At 33.0% G+C, this 23,486-nt stretch overlaps 4 protein-coding genes across 4 annotated transcripts; 2 read left to right on the top strand and 2 right to left on the bottom strand.

The window, feature by feature from the left end:
* The first annotated feature begins 6,218 nt into the window (after window positions 1–6,218).
* LOC112324289 (uncharacterized) lies at window positions 6,219–8,612 on the top strand. The gene has a single exon (XM_024586151.1). It carries the CDS (start codon window positions 6,219–6,221, stop codon window positions 8,610–8,612), a length of 2,394 nt encoding a protein of 797 aa, XP_024441919.1.
* Window positions 8,613–14,133: 5,521 nt separating this feature from the next.
* LOC7454469 (dehydration-responsive element-binding protein 1A) lies at window positions 14,134–15,209 on the top strand. Its single transcript, XM_002321841.4, has one exon. The coding sequence runs from the start codon at window positions 14,248–14,250 to the stop codon at window positions 14,992–14,994; it is 747 nt and encodes a 248-aa protein (XP_002321877.1). The 5' UTR covers window positions 14,134–14,247; the 3' UTR covers window positions 14,995–15,209.
* Window positions 15,210–16,312: 1,103 nt separating this feature from the next.
* LOC7454470 (uncharacterized) lies at window positions 16,313–17,147 on the bottom strand. The gene is made up of 2 exons (XM_002322403.4): window positions 16,735–17,147; window positions 16,313–16,656 (listed from the first exon to the last, which is right to left on the bottom strand). Exons 1-2 carry the CDS (start codon window positions 16,796–16,798, stop codon window positions 16,499–16,501), a joined length of 222 nt encoding a protein of 73 aa, XP_002322439.1. The 5' UTR covers window positions 16,799–17,147; the 3' UTR covers window positions 16,313–16,498.
* Window positions 17,148–19,209: 2,062 nt separating this feature from the next.
* On the bottom strand, window positions 19,210–22,856 carry LOC7474013 (uncharacterized). The gene is made up of 5 exons (XM_002322404.4): window positions 22,485–22,856; window positions 21,432–21,693; window positions 21,141–21,337; window positions 20,589–20,776; window positions 19,210–19,824 (listed from the first exon to the last, which is right to left on the bottom strand). The coding sequence occupies exons 1-5, from the start codon at window positions 22,586–22,588 to the stop codon at window positions 19,538–19,540; spliced, it is 1,038 nt and encodes a 345-aa protein (XP_002322440.1). The 5' UTR covers window positions 22,589–22,856; the 3' UTR covers window positions 19,210–19,537.
* Between the last annotated feature and the right edge of the window lie 630 nt (window positions 22,857–23,486).

Here is a 23,486-nt window from a genome sequence, read left to right on the forward strand (position 1 = left end):
GGGCAAAAGAAAACATCGTTAATGTTGTTGCAATAGAGTAAAAAAAATTAAAATGACTAATAAAAAAATTTAAAAAAAATAGATTAATTCAGGTCTAAGTTAACTAAATTAGTAGTTAAGTAGAGTTTTTGACGAGATGAACCCAAGAGTTTTTTATTTTTATATTTCTTTTTGTCAACAAGCTCCTGAGTCACTGGGTCTACCCGCAGCTATGCCCTACCCTCGTTCTCCAATTCTATAATTCAAGAGGTAATAATTTTGAATTTATATTTCTAATATTGAAGTGTGTGTGAAAAGAAAAATTAAAATTAAAAGTTCATGACTAGAGGACCCACATGATTAAAGTGGCAAGATATTTATATTAAACAATGATTAAAGCATTCTGGCTTGACAATCAAGGTCTCTGACCTGAACGTTAGCAAATCATGACGAAAGAATGTATTTGTGGAAAGTCCACATGGATCAGCGGTTGGTTTATTTGATTCACCTGCACAACCTTTGACTACCTGCTTCGGATGTTCGAGATATTTCATGTCTTTAAGTGTTTTTTAAGACTATTTTTGGTTTACAAAAATATTAAATTAATTTTTTTATATAATTTAATGAATTGATGTTAAAAAAATTATTTTAATATATTTTCAATAAATATTTATTTTAAAAAATATCTTACACTATAATCTCAAAAGTACACTAACTTCTTAGAACTTCAATTATAAAATTGCCTAAAAAATTAGATTTTAACGTCCGCTGGTTATAATATTGAAGGCAATTAAAAAAACAACTAAATACATGCGGTTAATTTAACTGTTCATAGTGAACTATGTTAATGTATTTATTGAATCATTTAATAATATTTTTGTTTCGTAACTCAATGAGTTAATGTGTGTCTCTAGTTAGCCAAAATTTACGGGTTCTAGCTACATTTGGAACAATATTATATTTTATATTACAACAAACCTATCATTTGTATTTTTTATTTAAAAAAACCCTTATAAAAAGAATATTAGCCGAGACGAGCAGGCCTGTCTGAAGCCCATGCTCTAGGGCTTTGTTATACCAAGACTAGTCGTGCTTCATCGTTGAAGCCCGCGTGTTTGAGATCTTTTTTTATTAGCTATGTAGGTTTTCTTTTTCTTTTTCTTTTTTATTTTTTCAATTTTATCTTTTAATGTTGAGTTTTTTATTGAATCTTATCATTCGGTATTGAATTGAGTATAAATCAAATTTTGTATTTTTTATCATATAATAAAATATAAAAAATTAACCCAACCTCGTGGAGTCCATAACTTGCGTTACGGGTTTAATTGGTTGACTAGAGTTAACTTGGATTGTTTCATTTTTTTTCCTTTTATTTTTTTCTTTAGACCTATCCAATCAACAAAGTCATGTCGAGACAACTTCTACACGATTTGATTTAAAATCTGAGCTAAGCAAAAAGTCGGGCCAACAGTTTTCAAGTTTAAATTGTTATATTCAGTTTAATGGCAATGCTTAAAAGTTCTTTAAGATCTAGATACTACTTTTTTATGTTAGTTTTTTTGTCCAATCTGCACCAAAAGTATAGGAAATAACCCAGTCCCGAACTATAAAGCATTGAGTGAGCTTTTTGTTAAAATCTTTCTAGTCCCAAAACTTTTTATCGACAAGAAATTTGATCATTTATAGTTTGATGATGTCCAAAAATATCCAAGTAGCTTAAGATCAAGGCTTATTTGTTGAATAATCGGTTAATCTTTTGAATCTAGCAATTTGATTCATTCTCCTAGCCAAGGTGGCTGGTAGTTGGTGCTTAGAAAGCCAATATGGATAGTGAATGATACTTATAAAAGGTTCTCTTTTGTAAATTTGGGGACTCTCATATGCTTAAGTAAATATATTTTTAGAGAGAGAAAGTGCAATAATATTTTAAAGAGATAAACTCTGAAAATATATAATGCTAAAAATATTAAAAATAAAAAGATTATGAATCTAAAGCTTGAAGGATTTATGGGATATTTATAGCCCATGAGTCTTGTCCTTTTATGGAGAGGAGGGGCTAGAGTGCCATTTTAACTTGATAACAGTTAATGAGGACTAATATGGTAGGCCATTAGTAGATTTTTATACATCTATGGGTATAAAAAGAATAGGATACAAAAAGTAGCCGAGCCCTTGGAGGCTAGGCTTTTCCCCTAGGTTGGACCCAAATGGGTCCTTCCTTTGGCTGAGCCCAAGAGAAGTGGGTCTTTCCCTTGGCTAAGCCCAAGAGAGGTAGGTGTTTCCCTTTGTCGTTCCTAAAAGAGCTTAGTCTGTCTCTTGGTCGTGCCCAAAGGAGCTGGGCTCGTCCTTTAGCTAAACCCAACTATATTAGGTTTCACAACTTTCTGAACCCATATTGCTTTAGGCTCAGTACATGGTTGAATCCAAGTGTATCGAGTTATTTTCTTGGCCATGTTCAAAGGAGTTGGGTCATTCCTTTGGCTGAGCTCAATAAAAAAATGTCATTCATTTATCCGTGCCTAAAAGAGATGGGTCATTCCTTTAATCGGGTCTAAGAGATAAGATTCATTTCCTTGGTCGTGCTCAAGAAAGATGGTGTCATTCTTTTGGTCGTGCCCAAATAATAAGAGTCATTCCCTTAGCCGTGTTCAAGGAACTATACCCAAAAGAGATGATATTATTCCCTTGATCGTGCTCAAGAGAGATGACATCATTTTCTTAACCGTGCCTAAAAGAAAATGGATAACTCCCTTGGCTCAGCCCAAGAGAGAATGGATCCTCAAAATTTTTTATGCATGTTAAATTATTTATGTTTATCAAAGTTAAATTATCAATTTTTTTATTTTTATTTATTCAAATAACAATTAAAGTTCCTACTTATTAAGAATTCATATATATCCTACAATAACAAACAAAAGATAAATAATCATGAAATATAGTAATTTTATATTATTAGCTATATTAAAGAGAAGAAATTTCATTATGACTGAAACTAATACAATTTTGAAAAACTTTTAAATCTAAATTTTAAATGCTTCAAATCCTCTAATTACACAATGAATTGCTCTTTCTATATTTTCTAAAACATAATAACACCACATAAAAAATTAGTTTTAAACCAAAGATGAGCAAAAAAACAAAAAAAAACTGATTAAATCGAGAAAATCGAAAAAAATAACCGAAAAAACCGAACCGTGAAAAAAATCGATTAGAATTTTTTTAAAAAACCGACTGGTTCAGTTTTATAAGCATGAGACCAAAAAAATCGAACCGAACCGAACCCAAACCAGAAAAAACCGAGTCAACCTGAAAAACTGAGCCAAACTGAACCAAACCAGAACCGGTCGGTTTGAACAGGTTTTTGTTCTAAAATAACCGAACCGAAACCGGTTAGTTTGAACCAGTTTCGGGTTTTTTAAAAAAAAACTGGTTTTGTTACTTTTTTTATATATAAAAACTGAACCAAATCGAAAATAATCACCCCTACTTAAAGCACATATTTTTTTTTTTGCCTATTTCTTTCCTTTTATGTTATATTCAATATCTTTAATTTTCAGTTTTTACAGGGATGTAATTGGATTCTACATATAATAAAATTAAAAAATTTATTTTATTATAATTATTGAGCTTATTGAAATGAATTTTAATTTTTCTTTTTACTTGTATCTATGTATCTTGCCCTCCAAGCTAGAATTTCTAGGTCTGCACCTGGATCTACACATGGATAGGCCTAAACAACTGCAATTCTGAATCGCAAACCCAAAAATTGGACACTTGGGAAATCGTGCTTGGAAGTTACCCATTCAACTTTTTGCTTAGCTGGGGCTACTAGCAAAAAGAAAAGAACAAATTGATTCATATTACTAAACTCGTGTAATTAAAATTATGCAAGTCAATACCAAATTTATGTTTTTTATTCTGTATTTGATCTGGGTTTTCAAACATGTAGGGAGTTGGATGAATATTTCAAAGTTCAAACCTCATGTCAAATCAGGAGAAAAATCTCAAGAATCTCATAATCCTCTCTTAAATACAATGTCTTTGACACCAGATCAAAGAAATTAACTTAATCTCGATACATGAAGACTAATTACCCTATAAATATCCTGAATTATAAAATAAAATAAAAATAAAAAGAAATATAAAATTGAAACAGGAGAATCTGTATAAAGATAAGATTCTATGTAACCATTTAATAGATGACTTACTAGTAAAAACTTGAGATTAAGAAGTTTGCTCTCCTATGATTTTATGTTCGAGCCTAGTGGTTGCTAATATGATGGTTACTGAGACTTATATGGTCATTAACTTCAGTGCCCATGAGATTAGTCGAGGGACGCACAAGCTAGCAAGACACCCACATTATTAATAAAAATAAAAAAAATAAAAAAAAGATTCTATGTATAGTCATTATACGATTCAGCAATTTTTTCTACGTCGGTATATATTTACTTACCAGACAGTACTTTTCCATGTTCGGTTTTGAACTCGTCCTTCATAAGACCATTACAAATCAATCTTGTAATATGTATCACAAGTTCTACTGGTTCCAACTACTGAAAGTGCTTCCACCGAGGGAAGAGAAATTATCCTAGTCGACAAAGAAAATGGTTCCCGTGAAGGTATGATCACTGCTCCTTCTACTTCACTGGACGATAAAAAAAAGAGAAAAAGAAGTAGGTGAGAAAATTAAGTGGGATTAATCCTCTAAAGATTCCAGTTAAAGGGCTGGCTAAAGATTCGAGTTAAAGGGCTGGTTTTTGAGTTATTTAACAAACTAATTGTTGTCTAAATTAATTACATTCGAGAAGGATTTTTTGCTATGTCCCAGGAACGACCGACGAATGGAATATTGAACTCACTTTGTAATTTGCTAGCTAGGAGACAATGACACTTAAACTAACCATGCCCATGTATACTATGATCTATCATTATGTCGCGTATTTTCACCTTTTAATTAACACCATTTTTTTAAAAAAAAATAGTGGTCAATAACACAGGAAAAAGAAAGCTTTGGTAAAATAATATGGTTTGTTAATGTCATGCTTAAAAATAGCCACTTCTAAATAAATTATTAAAATAAATTGATATAAATTTTTTTAAAAAAAAAAAGAGAGAGAAAAAATTTTAGAAACTCATTAAAACTAAGATTATAACATTATAAGCATTTTAAAAAAGATTCAACAAAACAAATTTAACAGCACCAATAAAAATCATCATTAAAGTCATACTCTCAACTAAAATTAAGTGAGTCGCTAGAAGAGTGTGACTTAACTATTCAGATTTTAAATTTGTTTTTTAGAGATTACCGGTTTGAATCTCATAAATTTCAGGGTTTCTGAAAGTTTATATAATTGTTAATTTCATGACTCGTAGAATTAGTGAAGATAATGTAAACTTACCTGAAGATTTATGTTAATAAAAAAAAAATCAAGTGACTACGGTCAGGGGCGGAGCCTTTTACAAGGCTAAGGAGGGCTGTAGCCCAGGTTAAAAAAATTAATAACCCATTTTTTTTAAATTTTTCCACAGCCTATGTCCCACACTTTTCCTCTCTTTTACAGTTTTACAGCAAACATATATCCCACCCCACTTTCCGCATCTTTTACAACAAACCTAATGTCCCACTTTTCCTTGCAATAGAAATTAATTACTTGTCATCAGCCGCCACTTTACTTTCCACAGCAATGCTAATTAATTAGCCACCTATCTTCTCTTTCAATACTAATTAATTAATTATATTTTATAGCAAATCTATTTAATATAAATAATTAATTAATTTACATATCTTCTAAATAACTTGGAGTTTTAGCTATTTTTCTTCTCAACAATATATAATTTTAGCTTGGATTTTGAAGAAAAATCTATACAGAGAGCCGCAAGAGTGTAAAATCATCAGGTAAGAATTTACAAGTCATGACTTTTCATTTTGAATTCAATGTTTCATATTCATTACAGTAAATTGTTAGTAGAGTAAACAGTAGACTGTACCCTAGAAATGGATGCATGCTAACACACTAGTAGTTCAGGACTAATAATTTACTGGTTATTTCAAAGTTAAGTTCTTCAAATCTCCCAGTAGTTTGCATCTCTAGTTTATCCTTGTATATTCTGTATTTTATGAATATTTTATTGTGGCATTAGTATCTTTTCATCTTGCACCTGACTTTCCTAATCCTTTTTACTTGAATAGGTTATAAATTATAATGGAAAATCAAGGAAACAAGAGAGGAAAAACTATGCTTTCATTCTTTAAACCAAACGAACAAACATCAACCAGTAAAGGACATTCTCCTTCCAATGTTGATGTGTCAAATCGTAGTGAACAACCCCCTTCCAAATCTCAAAGAGTTGAAATTGATGTTAATACTCTTGAACGAGATCCTGGGTTACAAATTCCAGTGTGGAGACATCCTATTAATCAACAAGATGAAATTAGAAGAGCTTATATCAAAATGGGTCCATATCAACCTAAGTTAGCAGAGTATCCAAGGACTGAATCAGGGAGACAGTATCGTCGATTTCAGTACACTTGGTTTGATCAATTTCCTTGGCTAGAGTACTCTCCATCAAAGGATGCAGTATTTTGTTTTCCATGCTTTATCTTTGAAAACAAAGTGCCTCGTCATCTCACATTCACCACCGAAGGCTTTAGAAGTTGGAAGAGGGTTAATGATGGGGTTAGATGTGCACTTTTGATGCATGTGGGAAGTCTCACTTCACCACATAATAATGCTGTGAAATCTGCTGAAGATTTAATGAAAGTAAGTAGACATATTGATAAAGTGTTGAATGCACAAACTGTTGAAGAAGTTCAGAAAAATCGGTTAAGACTTATGACAACAATTGAAAGTGTTCGATGGCTTAGCTTACAAGCATGTGCATTTAGAGGTCATGATGAATCTTCGGCTTCTAATAATCGAGGTAATTTTTTGGAGATGATAAGACTTATGGGGAGACTGAATGTTGACATTGATGATGTTGTCTTAGAAAAAGCTCCGAAAAATGCAAAGTATACATCGCCGACTATTCAAAAAGAGATTTTGCATATTCTTGCGAACAAAGTGAGGAAAAAGATTTGTGAAGAAGTTAGAGATGCAAAGTTTTGTATTTTGGTTGACGAAGCCAAAGATGCATCAAATAAAGAACAAATGGCTATTGTTTTGAGATTTGTTGACATTCAGGGTTTTGTACGAGAGCGTTTTTTTAGTATTGTGCATGTTTCAGATACTACTTCTTCAACACTTAAAAAAGAAATTTGTGATGTGCTCGCTCGATATAACTTGCATATTTTCAATATGCGAGGTCAAGGGTATGATGGTGCTAGCAATATGCGTGGCGCATGGAATGGACTACAAGCTCTATTTCTCAGAGATTGTCCTTATGCATATTATGTACATTGTTTTGCTCACCGACTACAACTGGCATTAGTTGCAGCAGCTGGAAATGAGATTTCTATTTGGTTATTTTTCTCAAAATTGACAACCATTATCAACCTTATTTGTGCTTCTCCCAAACGTCATACCGAGTTACATTATGCTCAAGCTATAGAAATTGCACATATGGTAGCTACTGGAGAACGTGAGACTGGTAGAGGGGCTAATCAAATTGGTAATTTACATCGAAGTGGAACTACTCGCTGGAGCTCTCATTTTGATTCTATTTGCAGCTTAATAGATATGTATGGTGCAACTATTACTGTGCTTGAAAGTATGGTTCAAGAAGGGTCTTCTAATTCTATACGTGGAGAAGCTGGTGGTTGTTTGATTGTGATGAAATCTTTTGAATTTATATTCATCTTATATTTGATGCATAAAATAATGGGGATTACTGATTTACTTTGTCGAGCTTTGCAGCAAAAATCTCTTGACATCTTAAATGCGATGGATCTTGTATCAACTACTAAAGCATTGCTTCAAACTTTGAGAGATGCCGGATTTGATCTTCTCCTTGCAAATGTGCAATTTGTTTGCACAAAATATGAGATTGACATACCACATATGAATGCTTCGTACAAAAATGCTACAGGTCGTTCATGTCAACAACAAGGTTCAGTGACAGTTTACCAGCATTATCATTATGATATATTTAACTCAACAATAGATTTTCAGTTGAAAGAATTAAATTCTAGATTCAATGATGAGACAGTGGAACTCCTTGTACTTAGCTCTGCTTTAGAACCTAAAGACAACTTTAAATCATTTAAAGTTGATGCTATTTACAAGCTTGCTGAGAAATTTTATCCTGAAGATTTCAATGAACAAGAGATGTATTATTTGAGATCTCAGCTAGAGCATTATCAGATTGATGTGATTCGTCATGAGAGCTTTCAGAATATGTCTACCATTTCTGAATTATGTCGAGGATTAGCTGAAACAAATAAGTCGCAACACTATCATTTGATTGACAGGTTGATTCGTCTTGTTTTGACTTTGCCTGTTTCCACTGCCACTACAGAGCGGGCATTTTCAGCTATGAAACATGTGAAAACTGTGCTTCGCAATAAAATGGAAGAGGAGTTCTTAGCAGATTCTATGATGATTTACATTGAACGAGAGCTTGTTGAAGATATTGATTCGGATTCGATCATAGATGAATTCTATTCTACAAAACATCGAAGAGTGCAGTTTTGATAGTATAATTTATTTTTATTTTTATTTTGAATTTTATGTACTTTAAATTTTATTTTTTATATATTTTATGTTATGTATTTGAATTAAAACTTTATTGTTAACTTGAAAATTTTATATATTTAAGTGAATGATTGATCTTAAAAAATAATTTATGTATATTTATATCATAGCTCAGGATAGAAAAAATTCCTGGCTCCGCCCCTGACTACGGTTATCATTGATGATATACTTTAATATAGTATCGGTGGATTTATCTACTATAATATTGAAATGAAAGTTTTGATATGCTTGTAGGTATCTTTCTTCTTAGTTAATATCTTTCACTTTCCTTTGACAGAGAGTTATCCAGGAATCATTTCCTTTGACAAATGCATATAGTACGGTTTCAAATTCGAAGCTGACGTCCAAGGTTGAATGATTTCTGGCCCTGCTTAGCAGTTCATTAGCTGGTTAGAAAACAAAATAGCGATTCAGACTTCAGAGGGCTCGCAATTCTTTTCTGGGTCGTTGGAAACAGGTTCAACAGTCGACGTATGTGTTGTAGCTTTGTAATCCACAGAAAAGGGCTGCATGAAAACAAGGTCCCAAGGCCAAGATTTCAAAAAGAGTGGCAGGAGGACTAGCTGGTATATATGGGGTCCTTTTCGATTTGCGTGTCACACCAATGTTTTTTCCACTTTCACTACCCACTTGAAATGCGAACATTCAGCTCCAGTGAGAGAGGCAATACGTCTAATAAATTTGCACTGATATTAAACCTGATTCCTCGTTAAATTGGTTATAAAAAGATGTTTGAAAATGCGGTGTAAATTATATTTTTTTAAAATTTAATTTTTTTTGTATGTTTTGAATCGTTTTGATGTGCTGATTTCAAAAATAATTTTTAAAAAATAAAAAGCATCATTTTGATGCATTTCAGCACGAAAAACACTTTGAAAAACAACCATAACCACGCTCCCGAACAGGCTTGAAGGGTATTTGAGAGTGTAATAAAAGTTTGCTTCATTTAAAAATATATTAAAAAATTTATTTTTAAAAAAATATTTTTAATATCCGTAAGTTAAAACAATTTAAAAACATTAAAAAATTAATTTTCTTAAAAAACCAAAAAAACACTAAGTTAAAAGGAGAATAAAATTTAATGGCCAGTTTTTAAAAGAAAAACAAGTAAGATGCTTTATTGTTCACATGAACAATTTCTTGATCCACGTCAATCAAGCCAATTTCTTGATCCACGTCAATCAAGCCAATATTTCAGTAATACTTTATTATCAAAATCAAATATTAAATATATATTAAACATTTTTTTTCAATTTTAACGAATACACAAATGCCACATGGAAAAAAAAATTAAAAAATGTCTAACCTTCCATCATTTGACAATTTATAATTTTTCGTGCGATGAAATTAGTGATTTAGAATACTATTTTAACAACAACAAAAAAATAAAATTTTAAAGTACTAGAAGTGTAACATTCTAGATCTGAGGACCAAAATTAAATTTTTAAAATACTTTTTAATTAAATTTTAAAAAGGCATGCATATTAATTTTTTCATGTTAAAAAACTATTCAATCCGAAGCGAAACACGACAAAGATAAAGTAACTATATATCTATAGTGAAAAGGTGCAAGAATAAATTTATAAAGTACAGAGTAACCAATCAAAACAATCTCTTCGAATCCAAAATTGATGGGCCCCATTCTCTCTCTCGGTGTTTGGATACCAAGAAAGTGCGGGGACAGGACAAGGAAACAAAAAGGAAAAGGTTGCCCTTCCCTTGAAACGGAAAGTCCGTACGAACGCTGCGAGGCAACAGATGGGATTAGCCACGCTCACTTTCCCTCGTAAAATTGACAGCACGAAAATAATTCATGGTGCTCATTGAACGGATGCGTGGAGCGCTGTGATCAATTGTGAGGTCAGTATGCTTACAACCACCCAATAATTTTCCAGATATTTTACATCATTGTATACAGTAGATATCATATTTTATATTTTAATTCACATATTATTATATCTAAGTTTTTTTTTTTTTTTCAACGCAAAAATAGGATGTAGACAAGTTCTTGTTTTTCTTACCATAAAAATATCTTAACTACAAACTCAAAATCTTATATGTGCAATCAATAAAATATATTGAGAATTATATGGGTTAGTGAATTATAATCAATTTATTAATTGCAGCCAAAGATTGAATTGTAAATATAAGATAAAAATGTTTTTTTTTAAAAAATGTTCGATATTGAATTTTGTTTTAGTTTTAGTTGGGCTTATAAAAAACCGTGCTATATGTTAATTAATCAAATACTTTTAAATAGATAGTTAAGGCAAAACGCAGACCGCACCACAAAAACATCAAATTTATATTTTAACTTCTTGTTTAGTATTGTGTTTCCACTCATGTTTGGGTGCCTTTCAAGAGTTTATTTACCTTAAAAAAATATCAAACTGATATTTTTTAGTGGTTTTTTTAATGATTTTGATTTTCTGATATCAAAAATTAAAAAAATATATATTAACCCATTTTTTTATAAAATATTTTAAAACAACATTACAGTAACCATCATGATAAGTTAGAAAAATGCTACTTAACTGAATTGAGGAAATTAACCTTAAAATAATATTTATTTTAACTTTTTCAAAGTTATGGATAGTAAAGGATGATAAGTACATTTCATTGCTAAAAAAGGGAAGATCATGACAAGAAATGGGCTCCACGAGGAAATAGCTATTAGTAGCAAGTTACATGATGGATACCACCAACCCAAATCAATATCCTAATAAATATTCCTCTATTCACCCAAAATAAATATCTTAGGATTAGATCAATGTTGCGGCAGTCCATACGCGTAGTTCACCTGATTCAGCTAAATATCTTAGGATTACAAATACAATATATATATTGCGGTTGTTTTTCAAAGTGTTTTTACTCGAAAATATATTAAAATAATATATTTTTTATTTTAAAAAATTATTTTTAACACCAGCTCGTCAAAACAATCTAAAAATATTAAAAAAATTTAAAAATAAAAATAAAATTTTTAAAAAACACGGTTTAATAGCGCTGCCAAAAATATATTTAGTGATCGTGGCTGACATCACGAAGAAAACGAAGTAATATCTCTACCTTTGTCTTAAAATCAACGACAACCCACTTTGACCCTTTATCGCAGCCACTTGTTGTTTGGATACCGAGAAAATGTGGGAAAAAGACAGGAAAACAAAAAAGGAAAAGATTCCTCCTTCCCTTACCACCTAAAATCTGTGCGAACGCAGTGATGCGATAGATGGGATAGACACAGCCACCCGTTTCCTCGCTAACTTCTTTTGTAAGAAGATTGACATCACTCGCCGTCTCCACATTGCTAGGCTGAAACACAAGCATAACTCATGGTGTTCATTGGATGGAAGCGTGGAATACTTTAATCAATTTGTGAGGTCAATATATTTACAACAATTCAATACTCTTTCCCTATTGTATATGATAGATACCACGTCTTATATCTTAATTATCTTATAATTATATATAATTTATTTTCTTTCTTATGTTATCAAGAATGGATTCTTGCTTATTAGTCGGTCCAAGGCCGAAAAACTAATTTTATAGTGTTTAAAAAATAGCTAATATCATACTAATAATTATTTTCAGGGATATAATTTGAAGAAAAATATTGATACAGATATATAAAAGAAATCACAGATAAATATATTTCTATCGCTAAGTTATGGATAATAAAGGTATGAATGCGGTACTAAACTACCAAAAAAATATATTCACTTTCATGTTAATGATAAATAGAAAAATTATTTTTCTGAATAAATTCAAATGCAATAAAACTCAAATCAAAATAAATCAAGTTTCTTATTTTATTTTCATCACTTTAAAAAAAATTCATAAGTAAAAATGAAAACAAACTGTAAAAATAAGATCAACACAACACATGTATCATGCTATATTTTTATAATATTCAATAAAATTTAGCACGTATTTACAATTAATACACATGACATGATATCAGGCACTCTAGAATTACAAATATTTACCTTTTTTTATTTTTTTAATAGAATATTAAATTTCATAAATATAATATACGTGTCTTTTTTATAAATATACAGCAATTTTCAGTTTTTAATTATTTTTAAAGGTGCAAGAAGGGCAAGGTGGAAAAGGATAGACGTGGGGGGAGCACCGGAGCAGTGTACAATAAAACGCACGTGGTCCACACGTTTACGCGGGAAAGCCACCGGTTAACTGTAAAATAACGAACCGTGTTGTGGGATCTGTGTGACGTCATTCTGGGGAGGACACTCTTACTTCTTATCCACATGCAAATGCCATTTGCCACCTCATCGCTCTCTCAAATTGTCTGCTCGTGTGGTTTCTAAGAAACTTCTTGAAGGTCTCCACTCTCCAATTACTCGCCTGGAGTAACGATTTTTTCAAGCCTTAATTAATCTTTGGATATTTTCATCAGATTCCATTTATAATAACATAGATAGAGTTAAAAATCTAGAAGAGATAGATACATGAATGACATAAATGCATTTGATAGGAGGGTCGAGAATATATATTTCCTGGGAATAATATAGATAGGAAGGACCGTGTGTGTGTGTGTGTGTGTGTGTATATATATTATTGTATAAACCTGAGATTTTAATGAAAGCAATATACAACTATTAAATCTATTATTTGTACTGTGTATTATCATAAATTTATTTAAAGAAGCCTTGATTATAAATAAATGTTTTTTTTATTAAATAGCTAAAAAAAAACTTTATTTAAAGCTCTTATCTGACAAACATATAAATTAAAGTATCAATTTTATTTTTTTAAAATTGATAACAAGAATAATAATTTCACCGTCACAACTGAGATGATTATGTGTAACATCTGTCTGTATTTTTTAATTTCATATAACATTCTTCCTGCTCGTATAGAAGCATCATCAAGCTACATATTTATTACAAGTTCCCTGACAACGATTAAGACGGTGTTTATCGACGCCGTTTAAGCAAAATAAAATAATAATAATAATAATGTCTTTTAGCTTGAAAAAGACAAACGCAACCATGAAAATATCTTTGTGGCGTGAAACTTCTAAAACAGTAGAAACAAACAAGCACTAACTCAACGAAGAAAACACGCCAAACAAAAACTCGGCGATCAATTGCAGCATCAACACTAAGCTCCCCAACCTGAATCCAACCCACGAGACCAAGTCCTTTGACTCTGACAGCCACAGGTTCATTCCCTCAAGTGGAAAATTACAATCCAAAACACCCCCCCCCAAAGGGTCAAAGTCACACGTGTCACGCCAAGAACCCACTTGTCTCCATACCAAATACAGCTGGTCTTTGCCAAAGCAAGACTGAGTCCCACTTAGATTATTCCATATATATATAAAAAAATCAAAATCTATGCGTAAATCGTGGTGACCTTAGCTGGCTCCTTATAACCACATTGCCGTGTGAAAGGCACACCCCCTTATTGCCCTCCCACCATAACATATATAAGGTAGCCCCAGTCTAGTACTAACTTAGTGTGAGAAAGGAGTTCTCAGCTAGAGCATATACAATACTTCACTAGAGTGTTTTAGTATCCAATATATAAAAGAACTCAAGAACATTACTTTATGGATGTTTTCTGTAGTTATTCTGATCAGAACCCAATTGGGTCAATGAGTTTGTTGTCAGTTCTTGACGAGCAAGAATGTTCTTATTCTTCTGTTCTTTCAGATAGTAGCATCACTAGTAGTGTTACTAAAGGAGTTCAACCAGGTGCAATTTTTTCTGATGAGGAAGTAATATTAGCTTCCAGGAATCCGAAGAAGAGGGCAGGAAGAAAGAAGTTTAGGGAAACAAGGCATCCTGTGTATAGAGGGGTGAGGAGGAGGAATTCGGGTAAGTGGGTTTGTGAAGTTAGAGAGCCTAATAAGAAATCAAGGATTTGGTTAGGGACTTTTCCTACGGCTGATATGGCTGCTAGGGCACATGATGTTGCTGCTTTGGCGTTGAGGGGGAGGTCTGCTTGCTTGAATTTTGCTGATTCTGCCTGGAGGTTGCCTACTCCGGCTTCCAGCGATGCTAAGGATATTCAGAAGGCTGCAGCGGAGGCAGCAGAGGCTTTCCGGCCGGAGGGGAGTCTGGGAGTTGAGTTAACGAGGACGGGAGATGAGGTTGAGAAGGTTGCAGGGACGGCGGCGGGGGATGTGTTTTATATGGATGATGATGCAGATTTTGGAATGCCAGGTTTGTTGGCTAATATTGCAGAAGGGATGTTATTGCCGCCACCTAATTGTTGTGGTTATTCCGGTGGGGATAGTTTGGATAACATGGAAAATAATGACACCGACATGTCATTATGGAGTTTTTCTGTTTAATATTTTTAGTTATTAGTAGAGTAATTAGGATGATAATTAAGGTAATCCGGACTTATATTTTTGCCAGTACGGATAAAATTATCAAATATTGTCATACCTCTGGTTTTCTGGGTTGGATTGTTTGGTAGAAATCTGCAGCAGTGTGAAAATTGAAGTGAGTAATAAGATTTAGGGTTACTGTTAATGTTAATAAATATTTGTGAAATTAATTACAATCGCATCATCATGTATTAATGACATTTAAACATGCGAAAGCTGTTTCAAGCCTCAGCTTCATCTGATGCTACTTGCCCAATTTTCTATTTGTTTGCAGCTTTATGTGCATGTTTAAATGTTTCAAGTATTTCTCACACCAGTCTTACAGCAGATAAACACAACAAAGGTTTCTGTCCAACACAACGAAACTACATCAAACTATCAGCTCCTGCCAAACCCAGATTGCCCTTCGAAGCTCCGTAAGTATTGAGAGTTTGAACCAACCAACTGGATGGAGGAGATCCCAGCTGATCAACTTCTCTACTCTGGTGCTAGAAGTCATCTTTCCCCTTGTCAAACCATCAACGAACCAGATTTCCTCAGGAAAACTTCTGATGTCACACACCGGCTGTTGCGGCTTAAGCCCTTTCCCACCAAAAACTACAGTATTCCACCATTACCATGATTCCCAGATTAATAATGATACCAAACAGAAGTGGTCGAACTCAAATCATCACCTTCTGCCTTTAAGTTCCTCATCAGCCACATTAAACAATTTACAGCAAAGAAGTCGGGTTCATTTTGGCTGGGAAGCAGGAAGCCCCAAGCCTGTTTGCAAACTCTCAGCGCATGAAGACACTCTTCCTTGGTTGTTTCCTTGCAATTTTTCCTGTTCGCCCATGGATATCATTTATTTGACCCTTTGGCATGGGCCAAAAAAGCCAAAGGAAGAAAAAAATACACATCACAGCAAGGTTAGCAATGCAACCATATACGCTACCAGACCATTCGTTGCAAAACCAACTTCAACCTCCTGCAGGAATTACACAGTGCCAGTCTTCTATTCAGCCTGCCCAGCCCATCCAGACATATTCAACTATCAGTGGTACTTCAAAGTACCCTTAGCAACTAATATTGTCTGATGCAGCTTAATGCTTGATTTAACCTGATACAACTTACAGAAGCACCAAACCTCAACCAAATTCTAACGAAACTAAACATTATGGGGTTCAGTTTTACCTTCCAAGCAACACTTTCACAAACCATGATTTTTACAAGGCTAGAGAATCTTGCATTCCTCACATTATTTATGCACAGTGATTTTACTCAAAACAAAATTCAATTAGCTAGCAAGAGGATATTCCATTTCAAAACATTCAGCAAACACATTGGAGAGTCACGCCTAATTATTTGGTCTCAATTATAGTCAGTCAAATTCAACAAATAGACAACAAAAGTACTGGGCTCCCATATTCTTTCGAGACATTAAACAAACACATAGCTGACACTAGTTTACTAGCTGCTAAGCCTACGATTTCACTTCTTCAATGACTCCCTCGTCAGAATCCAATAAGACTGGATCACTTAGACTGCTTTGATGCTCTTCCTGCTGCTGCTGCTGGTGGTCAGTGTTCATCATCTGCTCCATGTCTTTTAGCCTGGTCCTTACCACACTTGTAACCAAAACTGCAACAATAAAAATCAATAAATAAATTCATATATAGGAGGATAGAGGAAATGGGTTTTTCTAGGTGGTGATCTTACTGCCGGCGGTGCCGATGGTCCATAACCAGAGGATCTTCAAGCCTGGACTCGTCTCTCTCGGCATTTTAGATGAAGAAATTGTGCCTTTTCTTTGTTCTCTTTTGCCAATTACTGAAGGATGACATGCAATGGGGCTGGGGGTTGGTTAATGTAATTAGATGGGCTTCATATAAGTTAATTAGTTTAATCGCTAAAATTAGAGTAAAAACTTAAGACAACAATGAACAAACAACATAATCATGCAATAAAATATGCATCTATATAACTATACAAATAGAGTGTTACGAATTTACTTTCATTAAATGTTTTTTTAATTTCAAATTTATTGCTGAATTATGGAAGAATCATCAAAAGAGACGAGGATAACTGATCAGAGAGATGACATATTTCTGAGTCCTTTCAATGATCATTATAGATTTTTTTTATTTTAATATTTTTTTGTAGATATTGGCTTTTAGTATTTAACTAGATTTAAAGGTCTGGGCTATGCAAACGGCCAAAACATTTTTTTATGTAAGTAGAAAAAAATGTCTAGTTAACTAAAGTATGCTTTAAAAAAATACAACTCAGGGCAAAGACTTGACCTATAAAAAAGGTTGATTTATGAATCAACTTAAAAGAAGAAGAATAACAGGAACATATGAAAAAAAAAAACAATTAAAAAATAGCGATGAAGTTAAGATTCTACTCAATTAAATATTGAACAAAAAAAATAACTCGGGTTAACATGACCTAGCATGTCACGTATATAAGCCATGAGACCAAGATAGGCAAATAAAAATCAGATGAAAAAAAATTCAAAGTCAAATCCCGAACAAATTCAGCATCGAAAGATGAAATTTAAAAGAGAATCAATTAAAAAAAAGAATAAAAAAACCCATGCAGACCAAGCTCGTCGATCATGGTCACGCGAATGAGACAATAAAATAGAAGGCAAATCAGGAAACATCAGGCAGCTCAATTCTGAAACAACTTGAATTTAAAAAGAGTGACCCTAAAAAAAATTGAGCCAACCCGCAAAATCTGCAGGCTAAGTGATGGGACTGAGATAGATGAATAAAAAAAATCAAAGAAAATCATGAAGCCTAATATAAAAAACACTCAACCTTGAATGATGGAATCAAAAAAGAAATTAATTCCTAACCGATATATTATTGGTCCTATTTGTTTTTGCATTTCAAAAGCGCTTTTGAAAAAATTTGAAATCTTTTTATTTTTTTCTTTACTTCAAATTAATATTTTTTTTTTAGTATTTTTAGATCATTTTGATGCGCTGATGTTATAAATTATTTTTAAAAAATAATAAAAAATACTTTTTTAGTGTTGAATGATAAAATTAGAAAAAAAAAAATCAATTTAGAAAACTTGCCAAAGTAAATCCAACAAAAAACAACAAATAAAAAGATCTATGATAGCCCGGTTTATTCTGAAAAATCACAAAAAAATCATATAGAAAGCAAATAAAAAAAATCGTAGCCTAATCACTGATATAAATACTTAATGATGAAGTTTTAAAAAACATCATCTTAAAAAAATAAATAAAAATAAACCAGTAAACTAGAACGGATCTCTAAACTAGAGATAAGTTTCGTTTGGTGACTAAATGGCTCATAGGTGCCAACATTTTTTTTTAATTATATATATATATATATATATATATATATATATATATATATATATATATTTGAGTTAACTTGATATTAAAAAAAAAAAGTGATAAAAAGATGAAAAAGCCCCTTAAAAAGAGTTTAGTAAATTTTGGATTTAAGACTAATTAAGTCATTTTACCATGCTAAAAAAGTGAAAGACTAAAAAACCCCTAAATGTAAGTTTTTTTTTTTTTTAGGGGTAAGTATTTTTTTTGTGAAAAGAATAAAAAGACAATTTTAACCTAAAAAAATTGAAAATAACGGTTGTATCTTGATAAAATCACGGAGGGAGTGCCGAGATTTTTCTAACAATATTTGGTGACTGAATAACTTTTCAGACGCCAATAATGTTTTTAAAATATTAAATATTTATTAAAATATATAAAAAAACTTAAGTTAACTCGATATTAACTAAAAAAACCGTTACAAAAAGATAAAAAACTCCTTAAAGAGAGTTTAATAAATTTTAGATTTAAAAGTAATTAAGTCATTTTACTATGTTAAAAAAATAAGACTAAAAAGCTTCTAAATGCTAGTTTATTTATTTATTTTTATTTGAGAGGTAGAGATTTTATTGTAAAAAAATAAAAAGACAATTTTATCCCTGTAAAACTTGAAAATAACGGTTATATCATGATAAATAGCTTAAGGGCAATTTCATCATCGTGAAAATTAAATGGTATTTTGTGTCTCACTCCTCCTTTGGTTTTTTGTAATGACAATTCAAAATGACAAAAAAGTTGCTGCACCAAACTTTAGGGGTCAAAATAAACTATAACCTCCAAATCCTGCTTGAAGCAAACATCACTTCTGTTACTCATTGAACTTAAGCAAAAACCATGAAACCCACCATATCTATAAACAGAAAACACACTTTATACAAAAATGTGGTTACCCCAGATTCTTTAGACAAAAATGAAAATGAAAACGTATAGTGATCTAAAAGTTGAATTTCGTTGCAGAATCTATACAACATCATGAAATAATCAGATGATCACTAATTGAAGTGCTAATGAAAGGGCCAACAAATGCCTAAGCATTTGGGAAAAAGGTATACACAAGGAACTGCAGTTCAGATGTTCAACAGAGAGGTACTTAATGTGCTTGATGCTGTCCAAAAAATCATTTACCACAAGCATTAGGGTAGAGAAATTCTACTTTGCTTTCTTGTGGAGACTTGATGTTCTAAACTCAGCATCATCCTTCGCAAAGCTCCACCAAAGATATGTAAGTGGGATGGTAGTGGCATGCCAGAGAGCATGAGCATCCACAAATCTGTGGTAAGGCGGGAAGTCATATATTTCCAAGAGCATGGCAAGTCCGCCTCCAACAACAGCCACCCACAACTTAGACCAGGAAGGGTGGTGAGTGACACCAGCCCACACTGCCCAAATGAGAAGCTGGGCTACGCCCATGGTTACACAAACTTTAATGTTTAGACCTGCAAAATAATGGACCCGTTCAAAAACCACTTCCACTAGGCAAGCATATGATACCAAGTTTTAGACAGCAATTGTTCCATCATTTCATCTTGACCCCCCACGTTTTGACCATCAAATGTCGTTTTCTAGGGCATGGGGGAAGGGAGGTGTAGGCATTTCTAGGGAAGCTTGTCCAGGAACAAAGCAGTTCCTTGGTCCAGGACTACCAAGTGGACAGTTGCATTGGTCACATTTCAGCCGCATAATATAAAAGTCAAATATGTAAATTTCCAAAGCATGAATGAATTTACATTATAGATTTCATTAGCTCAGTCAACAGTTAAAAGAGACTACTTATTTGGTCTATAGGTGCTAACAGATTGGAAATAGTGATACTACATAGCATGAAATTTAGCTTAATAGGATGCTAAGATGAAAAATGGCATGGCAAGAAAGGTTAGGCATGCATGTAAATGCAATGGAAAAAACTGCAATGGAGATTATTGTTAAGTTGTATTCAACAAAATCAGTGCTTGGAGCAACAACGAAAAAATTGAATGCAGTTTGAGTACAAAAAAAAAAGAGTACGGCAGAAGAGGTGGGACCAGGACAGAAGAACAAGTGTGACAAGACAGTCCTAAATGGACTAAGACAAAGCTTATTTAAACAAACACTTAAAGCCTGAAATATCTTAGAGCAATATGCCTTGTAGCTCCAGCATTAGTTTTAAATAAAGGTCTATTATTTTTTCTTGTAGAGCAGGAAGATTAGAAGACAGAATTACCATAATCAAGGTTGTAGCAGTTCAGATATAAGATATGTGTAGTAACAAATGCAATCACTGGAGTAGAAACCATGACCCTGGAAGCCTCATTTCTCACGCTGAAAGCTCGCAGTATTGCTAGGATAAGGGAAAACCCTAGTAATGCCACAGCAGACGAAAAATGTAGTTTCTCTGTCAACTCAACATCTCTGCAATGCAATGAATTAAATTAGAAAATCACACGCCAGATAACAAGGCAAAACAGAACGTAATTTTAAAATAGAAAGGAATGTGCATATATGCCATTGTCACATTACAGCTAAAACAGATGTTTGCTACCACGAATTAGCAGATTCAACATCTTCTTTCTCAATGTACTCTTTACGGTAATATCTTTTACCATGCTACAAAGAACCCGAAGGTAATATAAAATCTAAAATAGCAGCTGAAGATCTATCTTCCACCTTTCCAAATTAAGCACATATTCAAATTGTTGATAGGAAGGTTAGTTTGTCATGATTTTGAGAAGACAGCTTTAGGCCCTCTCCAAACAATTCTCATAATATTGCTTACCGACTGTGGAAAACAGCACTCCAGAACCAGGAGTTCATAGATAGGATCCCATAGATGTTCCACAAGCCAGTATATTCATAGTAATTCTTCTTACTAGGAGTCAGCGGCAACTTGTAGTATATCAGGATGAAAAAGGATACCCAACCATGAAACTGAATAGCGAGATTGAGTGCAGAGAGAGCAACAGAAACAGGTTCCTGAAAAGGCAAAAAAATATCAATGTAAGATAGGTGGATCAATTATTCAGCATGGGTAAATCTTAATGTTGAACTAGAAATTACACATAGAAACCTGAAAACCATAAGCACGACGAAACAGCCATTTCCCATGATACTTGACAGGCTTCCCACCAAGTTTCTCTCTTTCTTCCTCCCTGGTGAGCATGCAGTGGTATCGACAGTCACTACGACAATCCCATTGTTTCCACTGCAGATAGAGTGGCTCTTGTAGATACCATGGCCCACCCTCCGGCTTCCCATCAGACGAGAATTTACAGTGTTGGAAGCATTTTTCCCCCACACACCCAGTTTTCTCACATTGCTCCACACAAGCTCTGGTAATTGAGTAGTAAATGCATAATAAAAACTATAGTTAATTCCAATCCTAACAAAACCAAACTCAAACAAAATAGAAAACAGGCCATAGTGGGGACTAGGGGAGCTGCAACCCCTCAAAAAAAATTCTTAAACTTTATGAATGCTATTTATGCAAATGAACAGTGATTATGAACAACATGACGATGAATGGCACCCCCTGCAGCCCCCATGGATTGTTTTTTTTACCTTCTGCCAAAGCAAATACGCAACATCTCCTAAACATAGATACCCTCAAATTAGTCAATCCTCCAAGCAAAACTCTAAGACACCCTGGTTTTCTCTCCTTATTACTCCTCACACATTGCCCGAAAACAGCAGAGAAGCTTCAAGTTTTAAACTCCAACCACCCCAAATTTGCATCCTTGTTATTAAAGACCTTTCTAATAAATAAGTCATCAGCAGTAAGGCTTCTCATAAGCATGAAATTATGACACACCAAACCATTATAAAAACTTAAAAGAACCCATTAATTGTAAGAATTTCTAAAAACCAGTAAAAAATCTTTTCCGATTGCAACCCAAAATTTGACCAAAAAACCATTGAATTTCAATTCATAAATCATTATTTCAGTACTAAATAGCCAGCATTTTTCACCTCTCAAATTCAAATTCACAGTCAAAACTAAACAAAAATAACTACTAATTACTAAATTCAGTCAATGATGCAGAATTTAAAGTCTAATTAACCATAAAAATTACTTAATCAAGCTCATATTGAAATGCAAATGAATCAAAAGACAAGCTTTTACTTGTAAATCGGATCAGCATCACCATCACTCGCGTGAACCCCATCCATTAAGAGGACAACTATCCAAGCAAAGAGCAGAATCCGATGAAACGGCGAACGAGCCATCTGATTCGTTGACGGAACAATAAAGTCAACAGAAAGGGGGGGAAAGGAAGAGACTTTTTCAGATTTATAAAAGATCAACGGTTGCTGATCGCGATTGATATTGGAGTGATGAAGGTTTGAATGATGATGATGGGTAGTAATAAGAGCTCCATGGGAGTGAGTGAGGACCGAGTCAAGGTGAGATGATGATTGAGTTGAGGAGCGAGTTTTGGTTCGGGACTAAATAAAGAGAGGGAAAGGAATCTCATGAAGAGCTGAGCTTTGAGGGGATTTATGAGGAGACACGTGGATTTGTAAATGTTTTGATGTTACTTAGTTATCCTTGGATTTTGAGTTAATTACGGGATTGTCTTCATGTTTTGAGATGGTGTCGGCCGGTGCATGATTGTCGTTGATTATTGACCGTTGGAGGGTGCTCGTGGCGTGAATAATTGGGCTTTCTTCCTCACAAATTGGAAAAGAAAAAAAAAATCTTATTGTTCTCAATTTAATAATTAACATTTGAATAATTCAGAGAAACAAAATTCACTTTGGTAATTTTTGGAATTATCATTTTTTATTTACCTAACTTGATAATCTTTTTTACCCAATCGAACAATTGGGCAACCCTAAATTTTCACTCACTACCTCCTTAATTTTTTTATTTTCTTTTTTACCGAGGACCCCTTAAAACCCTCGATTAACTAGAAAACCTCAGGGAAAGTTTTTACCATGTAAAAAATTAGATTTAAGAAGGATCTCAAGTTCATTGGTTTTAAAAATTTATAATTTATTTTGTCTTAATCTATTTTGAATAATTTCACAAATTATATATTCTTCTAAACTAAACTGTTTCGAATAATTAAAGTTTTTTTAATAGTGCTTATTTTTTATCCTCAATCACGTAAATAAAAAAAGA

Source organism: Populus trichocarpa, chromosome 15, assembly GCF_000002775.5.
Source record: "Populus trichocarpa isolate Nisqually-1 chromosome 15, P.trichocarpa_v4.1, whole genome shotgun sequence".
Taxonomy (NCBI): Eukaryota; Viridiplantae; Streptophyta; class Magnoliopsida; order Malpighiales; family Salicaceae; genus Populus; species Populus trichocarpa.

Bases quoted from the DNA above. Each gene is read 5' to 3' on its own strand.
- LOC7474013 (XM_002322404.4), bottom strand. From the start codon at position 22,588: ATGGCTCGTTCGCCGTTTCATCGGATTCTGCTCTTTGCTTGGATAGTT. The intron at 21,338-21,431 runs GTTTCTATGTGT...TTGCCTTTTCAG, and splicing joins GTCGTGCTTATGGTTTTCAG to GAACCTGTTTCTGTTGCTCT. The intron at 20,777-21,140 runs GTAAGCAATATT...ATTGCATTGCAG, and splicing joins AGTGCTGTTTTCCACAGTCG to AGATGTTGAGTTGACAGAGA.
- LOC7454470 (XM_002322403.4), bottom strand. From the start codon at position 16,798: ATGCCGAGAGAGACGAGTCCAGGCTTGAAGATCCTCTGGTTATGGACC. The intron at 16,657-16,734 runs GTAAGATCACCA...TTATTGTTGCAG, and splicing joins GACCATCGGCACCGCCGGCA to TTTTGGTTACAAGTGTGGTA.
- LOC112324289 (XM_024586151.1), top strand. From the start codon at position 6,219: ATGCTTTCATTCTTTAAACCAAACGAACAAACATCAACCAGTAAAGGA.
- LOC7454469 (XM_002321841.4), top strand. From the start codon at position 14,248: ATGGATGTTTTCTGTAGTTATTCTGATCAGAACCCAATTGGGTCAATG.